Genomic DNA, 10,248 nt, shown 5'->3' with positions numbered 1-10,248 from the left:
TCATGCATCTTATCATCATACAATTACAAGATAACAGGACATTTTTTCTGCACATACAGTATTCAAATTGAATGTATGAATCAAATAAAATGATACACCACCTTAATTCCACAGCAAAATAACATTACAATAGAGGTTGCCTAAAACTTCAGTAGTAGTTATTGCTATACTCAGGAAAGATTTGAAAAAAAAGTTGCATTGTACCTGTACCTTTCCTAGCATAATAGTATAATATTATGTCTAATGTGTAATCATCAGCTGTCTCACAACATCTTCTTTGATTTAGTATTTGATATTTTGTTGTTCCCCCCACCAGAATTTCACTTGGTTTACTATAATTTTAATAACAGACAATAATTTATTATTAAACCAGAATAACATTTCATTTATGTTATATTCAACTGGACTACACTATGTAACTGATAGGTTCTTATTTTTTTAACAACAGTGCAGAGAATAAAAGTGTTTAAGATCAGACTAACTGTACACTTGGGGTGAGTTTAAAATAATTTTTTAGATGGAAAACACAGAACATCAGTTTTTAATTTCACATTTAAATTACAATATACTGTTACAATTGAAACACATTTTCATACACAGGAAATAACAAAGAAGGCAGAATTTGTAACATTTATTATGCAGACAGCACTACAAACTGAAACTACAACCCTGTTTTCTCTGTTCAAAGATGAACAGCTTTTTCTTTTATTATTAATGTCTGTTCTTTTATTTTATTTTCATGGCTCTTATACATCACATACTTTGTCCTTTTATGTAATGTTCTGATACACAAAGAAATCTGAATGGAAAATGTAAGGGACTGAATAGCATAAAAGATACACACTGGGGTCCACTCAGTTTGGCACATACATTCAAACTCCAAGGTTTAGTTCAATGTTCACTCATAAAACATATGAAAATTTACAAGGCTATGCACAGACCTGAAAATGCAATTAATCTACATTAATATTCAATTAATACTCATAAAAATTAGTATACAAATTTTGAATGTTGTTTGATAATGTTGCTATGTTACATAATCTTGTGTCGAAATGGGTGCAAGTTAAACTTTTAATTAAAGTTTTAAAAAATTGAAAATGTAAAATATGTACAGCATAAATTTTAGAAAGCTGTAGTGTTTTGTCCAAAATAAATCATGCACAATGGAAGATTTTTGATAAAGCTGTGCAAAATGCATGTAAGTAGAGCATTACATCTCCTATTAGTTCATCTTATTTTGATTACGAACAAGCAAACTGGTAGACTGATAAAGATAGAGTATAAAATATTAAAAAAAAAAACTCCAGCCAAATGTTATGCAGCTTAAAAGGAAAAACTCCTGCGTGCAAATAAGCAATGGAAAATGTCTTATTGTGTTACTTTTTAGGTTTTGAAGTAGGTTTTGCAGGTTTAGGTTGTGGCTTGCTAGCACCTTCACCAGAAGCTGCAGCCTTTGCTGCTTTTCGTTTTGGAGGCACAGGAGCAGGTGATGCCTGCTCTGTGGAAGCTGTAGCTGCAGGTGGAGCTGCTTCTGCTCCTGCTGATTCCTTCACTGGAACTGTCGGACTTTTCTCAGCAGGTGCTTGAGGCTTGGGAGTTGCTACCTTAGCAGAAGCTGCTTCCTTTCCAGCTGACTGATCTTTCTCAGATGTCTTAGCTGGTGCTGTCTTACCCACATCAGGGGATTGTGGAACCAAGCTTGCAGTAGGAGATAAGGGAGGTGAAACAGTCTTTGAAGATGAATCCTGCTGCGTTGTTTCTTTTGTAGCACCTTCCTTTGCTATCTTTTTAACAGCTTTAGTTTTTGGTTTTGTGACTGAGGGTGCTGCTTCAGCTTCTGGTGATACAGATTCAGTTGCAGGTGCAGCAGCTGGTTTGGCTGGTGTTGGTGTTGCCACATCACCGGGTTTAACAGGTGCAGTTTCAGACTTTGTAGGAGCGTCTGGTGCCTTAGGCTTTGTCTGCTTTGCCTGTTTTGAGGTGGTTTTGGCAGTGGATTTTTCATGTGCAGCTTGACTGTCTGTGCCTTGTTCAGTGTCTTTCACTTTCTTAGTTGTCTTGCTGTCTGTTTCTGCTGTCTGAGTTGTAGGTAGCTTTTCTAAATTACCTGAGTCTTTCTCTTGTTTCGTTGTTGTCTGCTGTTTTCCAGATTTCTTTTCACTTTTCTCAGGTGATTCTTCAGCTTTAGCTCCCTTTAATTCTGGAGTAGTGGTAGCACTAGTGGCAGTAGTAGTAGTAGTAGTAGTAGTAGTGGTAGCAGCAGCAGCAGCAGCAGCAGCAGTAGCAGGTTTTGGAATCTGCTGCTCTGTCACAGGAGAGACCACAGGGGATGCTGATGGGGGTTGCACTGTAGATGGCGATTCTGGAGCTGGCATTGGAATAGGAGGTTTTGGTGGCTCTGGCGTTTTTGTTGGTGCTTTCTGTTTTATTTTTGGCACAGATACCAGAGCAGTGGACATTGGTCTTGTCAGAGTATCAATGGGAGAAGATGGAGGAGATGCCAGAGGGGGCAATTCAGCTGGTTTTTCTGCTGCTGCAGTTGGAGCAGAAATTGGTAATGGTGTAGAGGGCACTGTTGTAGTTGGTGGAATTGGTGGTGATGGAATGTGTGCACCTACAACTGGTTCTGTAGGAACTGATGGTGGCACAGCTCCTGCTGCTGGAGGTGATGTTACTGGGGAAGGCTGTATCGGAGTTGGTGTCACTGGAGTTTGTGGACTTACGGCTACTGGGACAGCTGGTGCTGGGGCAGACTTTGTTGTCTCTGTTTGAGGGACTGCAGGAACTGATGACTTTTCAGTAAGTTGGGGTACTTCTGTAGGGACTGCTGCTTCAGGGACTGCTTCAGGCACTGGTGCTGAGGATTTTTGAGTTATGACTTGCTCTGGTGGAGTTGGAGTTTTTGGAACAGGTGAAGTTGTAGGTTGTGTTCCGGCTGTAGGGGCTGCTCCAACCACTGGTTCTGGAAGTTTCTCAGTCATAACTTGTTCGAGCGGAGTTGGAGATGTTGGAACAGGTGAAGCTGGAGGTTGTGTTCCAGCTGTAGGGGCTGCTCCAACCACCTGTGCTGGAGGTTTTTGAGCTATGACTTGCTGTGGTGGAGCTGGAGCTGTAGGAACAGGTGGAGTCAGAGGTGGTGTTGGAACTGCAGGGGTTGCTTCAACTGCTGGCATTGGAGGTTGCTTGGTTATGACTTGCTCTGGTGGAGTTGGAGCTGGAGCTGTTGGCATGGGTGAAGCTGCAGGTGGTGTAGAAGAAAGTATTTTATCTTGAGGTGGTGCACCACTCACAGATGCTGGTAGGGGGGCAACTGGGGGACTTGTTGGAGGTGGAACAGGTGGTGGAGCAGTTTGTGGCTGAGTGATAGTTGGCTGAGGTTCTGTAGGATGCACAGTGGGCTCTACTGTTGCAGGAACAAACTGGCTTCCTTGTGTGGCACTTACTTCAGCTGGTGGCTTTGCTGCCAATGGTTGTGCTGGAGTTGGCAATATAGTTTGCTTTGCCTCTGAAGGAAGGAGTTCCGGGCCCACTGGCTCTGCAGTGGGAGCTGTAGGAGATGTTGGTGTAAGAGGGGACAATTCCTCGACCTGCTGCACTGGTGCAAGATCAGGTTGGGGGGCCATTGCCACAGAAGGTGATTTTGCTGGTGTTGTTGTCAAAGGTTCCTTTGTGGAAAGTTCTTTATTGTCAGGAGCTATCACTGCCTGAAGAACAGGTGATGCTGGAGGGGGGGTAGCTTCTGCTACAGAAGGCACTGTAGGAATAGCAGGAGTTGGAGATCCTGGAACTGCAGGAACAGTGGCACCAAGGGGAGAGCCAGCAGCCATTTCTGCACTTAGTGAAAACTGAACTGATGGTGCTTGAGCACTAGTCACAGCTGCTGTTGGAGTGACTGTGGAAGTTTCGCTCAGTGTCTCAGGAGGCACAGTGGGACCATGTTGTTCTTGTTGTGCTGGTGGTACAACTTCCTGGTGTTCTTCTTCTGTAAAAAAAAAAGAGTAATATTATGCATGGTGATTAAAAAAATACTTTTACATACATAAGGAAGAGTTGGATTTAGCATCTCATCAGTGATAAAGTAATTGGAGGTACAGACAAGCTCAGATTGAAAAAAAGACAGAGGAAAAATTCCTTTTCAGAGAAATCATTCTAACATCCACCTTAATTGGTTTAGTGCAACCACAAATAACCTAAAGCTGATTTTGCATACACAATGATTTTTTATTCTGTGGTTTCATATCAAAAGAAGTATGGGTGAAAGTTAAAGAATAAAAAAATGAACAATTAATGGTAAATATTTTACGATAATATCAAAATTAATTTTTTCTTTCTTTTCCCTTTCCCTTGTCTCATTTTTCTATGGGATCAGCATTATTATACATCATTTTTGGGAATGTTAGTGGTGTTTGATGGCTGGATGCTCTTCCTAATACCACCACTCTCTTAGGGAAGGAATCTGTGTAATCCATCTGTTTATATCTAGTGCAGATCTCATGTTCAAGTCTGATACTGTTTTCTGAGTGTTGCTGTACTGTGTGTCTGAGGTGAGACATGAATACCAGCCTGCTATTTATGTAGTTGGATGTGGGAAACCGTTTGCAGCCCACATCCCAGCTGACTTGGTCCACAGCCTCAATTGTTAATCCCCAAGACAAATCAATCTGGGGCTGGTTCACATACCCATGTTTCAGAAGCATGTGCTTTAGTGCTCTTGGCTATCCACGTGGATTCAGTATAGAAAGTGGTGTTTCAGTTTATTTCATTTGTTATGCCAAAAAACTTTATCTCTAAAACCAAAAGTTTGTTAATATATCCCATAACATTTTTGTGCAGACTAATAGTATTAATTTTTCTCCTTTGGAAAAGTATACCTTTTTACTCCTGACCTGTCACTTTAACCTTCTTAGAAATGTTTGCAAGTTTTTTAGACAAAGTATGTCCACACAGTTTCTGGTAATTAAAATAACCAAGTTGAAATAATGAAGGGAATTTCTTTCACACTTAAAAATTAATTATTTATATATTCAAAATAAAATTTTTTGGCACATCTCATATTAAAATTATATATGCAGTCACATCACATGGAGTCTGAGTCTCTGTCTTCAGATTACAGAATTACAGCAACCATATTTCTTTACTTTTTATATCATAGTCGAAAAGAAAAAGAAAGAAGTAAATGATGTTAACCAATTCTTTTGGATATAATTAGAATGTATTTTTATCTGTGCAGCTGATGCAAAATTAAATCTTAAAAATTCTAGAGAATTCTCTTCTCATTGACAATCACTTTAATCTTTAGATGTTTTATTGCAATAATCATATTTACAGAGAATAATTGTAATGTGAAATTGCTACTATAGCAGAGCACTTATTGAAGGAAACAGCAAAAACATTAATTATCTGCAAACAAAGAGCAGTTACAAATTTTTTCATAGGTTCAGATAATAGCTGTGGTACTTTATTTCACAGTGAAATTTTTGCTGCCTTTAAACCTGTGTAACAAATGCAACTTAACCTGACCTCATTCTCCAATGTAATGCTTGTTATCATATTGTTTGCAATAAATATCTTTCATTGAAAAATATTTATTAACAAGGTGTTTAACTGTGTCAAAGGAAAATTCTATAGAGAAAATTAATAAATGTAGGATAGAACTGCTGGCCATAAAAAACAGGCAATGAAGCAAGAAAAAATTAGCCTGCTGGCATTTGCAGTGATTTTACCAAGGTCTTTAATTACGTAGATCGAAAAATTCCACAATGGAAACTAGAAAGTTATACTATTAATTGCATTCCGCTTATTTGCTTAACAACATAAGTAATGGGTCTCCCAAAGGACACTGAAGGATTATTCAAAAACTTTGATGTTTGCCAGTGATACAAATTTGCTGATAAAGGACATTAACACATCCATGTCAGACATAAGCAGAAAAATGGAGTAGGTTTGTGGGAACTTGACTAATAAAACTGCTGCCATTAGGCAAAAATAACTTTATGGTTCCAGGCAGCAGCGTATTCTGTTCTCTGACATTGACTGTGACAGCCACATTTATGTAAGCTGTTATACATGGCAATAAAACACTGTTCACACCAACTGTATGTGTACAGATTATGTTCTTTTCCCACTGCCATAGCGAGGAACTACAGGTTTATCATTGGTTTGCAGCAAAAAGCTTAACACTTAATCATACGGAAGCTTATATTATGTAATTTCAAACAAATAAAATTTACCTTCAGGTACCAAAACTAGAGATTAATGGACAAGGACTAAATGAAACATCATGTGTGGAATTCCTACGTATCCAGATGGATAAAAAACTGAGAAGTTAATTGAAAAGCTTAGTTCTGCCTCTTTTCGAAATCTCTTTTCTTTGTGTTGACCTGCAGATGGAACTGGTAGCATACTTTCACTCAGTACTGTCTCACTGCATAATCATCTGGGTCAAAACTGCTAAGGTGAAGAAGTATTTGTTCTACAAATATATGCAGTAAGAATTTTATGACAAATTACTAAAAGGACATCTTGTAGAAGCCTCTTCCAAGGCCTTGAGACTGTTACACTCATACGGAATTGTATTTACTTCCAAAGGTATTTGTTGTTAATAATAAAGATTGAATTTAGGACTAATTATGAAATTCCTCACTACAATACTAGAAATAAAAATAATTTTCATCTAGGTTATGGAGCCCCGTATTGCATTCAGAATAGTTTTATATTCTGGTGCAAGGTCTTTAACAGGTTCCAATAGGCATCAGGCAGGCAACTGGGAATCTCCTAAAATTGAAAATCAAGTAAAAGGGTACCTTATTAGCCTTTTCTTGTATAATTTATCAGAGTATTTTGACTCAGGAATCTAAATACTGGCTAACATTAATGTTCACAATATACAGATTTCTAACTTTTCCAGCATATACATGATTAATAGAAAATAGTTGATAGAAACATCATCTGAATGGCATCAGAGGCAGAGCAATGGCTAGTGTCAGAAGCTCTCAGAGCAATGTGGAAGCTGAGAAAATGGTCCAGACATTCAAACAGCAATAGGTCAGACAATGGAGGTTGACGGCAGGGTGGTAGGGGGGCATCCTCAGATGCCACTCAGACCTTTCTCCCCAGCGTGTGTCACACCAAACCAGTTAACAGAAGGAGATTGACCAAGGTGTCGTATGGGTGGCAACCCAGAACTCCTCTGTCTGCTGCTCTCAGACCAAAACACATACTACTCCATTCATATCACCTGTTTCCGATTAGATCGTCTCCTACATGTATGTAGTTTCAGGATAGTGGCCCCATGGGCTCTTGCCATGATGGAGTTCATTAATGGCCACCTGATGTGGCTACCTGAGATGATGTCCATTGATGCCACTATCTCTGCCATCATCAGTTCAACTAGAGCTTCTTTCACAAAAACTGGATCAAGAACCACCACCCTGGGTCCTGCTTGGTCTTTGAAAATTGTCACTGTGTATCGCCAACCAGATGACTGTTTCATACTGCCCTCCATCCTCTAATCTCTTCCAAGATTTGGCAATACAGGGCAAGTGTTGTATATAAGACCAGATCTCTGCCACCCATGACCATGTAACTAAAACTGAGGATGCATTTAATGCCACCAGTGCTGTCCTGCCAGACTCCACCCTCTTGCTAACTCAGACAACACTGGAAGGGTCATTTTTTGTCCCTGTGCGTTGAACTGGGGAGGGGGGGGGGGGGGTTGTTTTAAAGCAAGTAGTATAAATATTCAGTTTCCAAAGATGTTGATACAACTAGGGGTGATAACTCACCAGAGATAAGTGCAATGAAAGGCAGCCACATGTAATTCCATGCTCCATCTCCTTGGAATGTGCACTGACAACCAAGTATGGATAAATAATCAGCACCAAAACTAACATTTAACTTGTTTGGTTGATCAGTGCTGCCTTGATTCTGCAAACAAACTCTCTTTGGATTATTTGTATATTTGTGCTGCTTACTTGTCTTTTCTGTTGACTGGATTTTATATGTTACTTCAATGTCGTTGCATGGACTTGTACACTGCTGCTCACTATCAGAGTATTCAGTGTGTTCTTATGATGTCATTCTGTATAATTTTAAAGAATCAATAAATAGCAGCTTAGCACTGACAGAACAATTCTGTAGTGTAGGGCTACAGTTTATTACATCTAAAATAAACCGAAGCCTTTGAGTGCCCACATTATGCACAGAGGCCACCTTATAAGGCATTAGGGTAATCATTTGGTTGCCACAATAGACTGAGTCACTGGCAAGCCCTCCAAGGGTGCCTAACAGTACTATCTACCATGGTGAGGGAGAGGACAGTAGTGAATGGAGACTCAGTCGGTCGGTTGGTTGGTTGGTTGTCATAGCTCGTGACCTGTGCACCTTGTATGCTAAATGCTGAATATGCATATTTTCATTTGTTGATGTTAACTTAACTGTAAATAATAAGTGATTAACAAACATCTGTTGACATTCATAACAATATAAATGTATCCAAAGCATTATTTAGTCCTTTTAAATTCTGTGTCCTCTGGTAATATTACAGTTAACGTTTTGGTCCTTCCAGGCTGGACTGAGGTGGGTTCAGTGAAGTAATGTGCAGTGGCAGCCATCCATTGGTGGGATGGCAGTGGCAAGTTTCAGCAAAGCAGTTGGAGACACAGCCAGCAGCATCAACATATGCCTAGTCTGGCCATTCCACTACCTGAATTCCCACTTATTGTAATTGCTGCTTCTGCTGTTACTTGCCACCTCTAACTTTTCAAGCTGGATGGAGTTTTAAAAAAGAAACTTATTACTACACACTTGGCTGTGAAAGCAAGCCTCACATAGTTGTTAAAGTTTGCAAACAAATTCGACATAACAGGCAAATTGGACACTTTGGATAGTATTGTCATGATAGAAGAATTTTCAAAGATCATGGAGAAGTATGAGGATGTGCAGTCACAGGTTTAATTGTTTGAAGATGTAGAAGAACATGCTGACGATAGAAATATCTTTGAAAATATGATTTTTGAGGTTTCGAAAAAGATGGGAGCAATCCAGATGAATCGTGCCAATGCAGCTGACAGGGTTTCATCAGATGCTGGATCAGCATCAAGTGCATCAAAATGTAGTTTCAAGCTGCCCACCACAAAACTGCCATCATTTAATAATGATTTAATGCAGTTCAGGCATTTTTACAATACGTTTGTGAGTCTCATCATAAATAATGAGGAGTTAGAGGACGTTGCTAAGTAACATATTTGCTTAGTTCACCTCATAACGCATCTTCCAGTCACTAACACCAACCTTAAGGTAGGTTTCGGTTTGGTCTGTAACAGATAAAACAATCCTTGATTGACTGCATTGGCGCATTTGAAGAGAATGTTAATGCTACCACGCGCAAGTGAACTTCCTGCAGTGCTGAACAAGGATTCTAAAAACATGTATGCATTGATGGCATTACAGCTAGATGTCTCGCTGCAAGATATCATTATATCACAGTTTCTCCTAGAAAGGGTTGAACTATCTACAAGAACATAATTTGAAGGCACCTGAGTTCAAACAGGTTTCTGGCATTCAAAGAAATGTGTGTTTTTCTCAAAAACAAGTGCAAATCATTAGAAATCATCAAGACTACAGTACCATAATGTCACATTGTATCTAGTAATAAAGAATGGAGTGCCTCCAATGGCCAACAGTTTGCGTCTTCGAGACAAATTTACGTCACTTTTAGTGCTGCATGTGTTATGTGCAACCAGCCTTTTGCATCGCATGAGTGCAACAAATGCAGGCAAACTGCATGTAGCGAATGCAAAGCTGCCTGTGACGCACAATGGCGCGTGTTACAATTGACTGAAGAGTGATCACAGGGCTTCTAACTGCAAACCCATTAATTGTCATACTTGTAGAAAACAACACAACACATTACTGCATGCAGAATCGCAGCACACACAAGATGGAAGAAGGGAGGATTCTCCAAGTGGCATGCAACATGAGCAAAATGACAAACATCAGTCAAGTACATCGAGTTATTGTTCGCTGAAGATCAGCCCAGGCAAACAACTATTCCTTGTGACAATGAGAATAAGTTGCAAGATGGCAGACTTTTCATATTCTATTAGACTCTAGGTTGCAGTCACGCTCCAAATCAGAAACAGGTGCACAATGCCTCAGAATTCAAAGGTGGCACAGCCAAGCACTGATTCAAGGAATAGGTGCAACCCTCTCAGAAACATAACATCACTCTCTGTACAAGTGGGCCCC

General features: G+C 39.6%; 1 protein-coding gene across 3 annotated transcripts in view; it reads right to left on the bottom strand.

Moving 5' to 3' along the window:
• Positions 1-523: 523 nt before the first annotated feature.
• LOC124599880 (proteoglycan 4-like) overlaps positions 524-10,248 on the bottom strand; it is a 70,676-nt gene continuing 60,951 nt past the window's right edge. For 2 of the 3 annotated variants that reach the window (XM_047136114.1, XM_047136116.1), the window contains one exon: positions 524-3,982. In XM_047136114.1, coding sequence (XP_046992070.1) covers positions 1,377-3,982 — 2,606 coding nt within the window. In that variant the 3' untranslated portion in view covers positions 524-1,376. The remainder of the gene's footprint in view (positions 3,983-10,248) is intronic. The other variant, XM_047136115.1, reaches the window with a different exon arrangement.

This window comes from Schistocerca americana, chromosome 1 (assembly GCF_021461395.2).
Source record: "Schistocerca americana isolate TAMUIC-IGC-003095 chromosome 1, iqSchAmer2.1, whole genome shotgun sequence".
Taxonomy (NCBI): Eukaryota; Metazoa; Arthropoda; class Insecta; order Orthoptera; family Acrididae; genus Schistocerca; species Schistocerca americana.
This window is presented reverse-complemented; position numbering and strand designations above follow the sequence as displayed.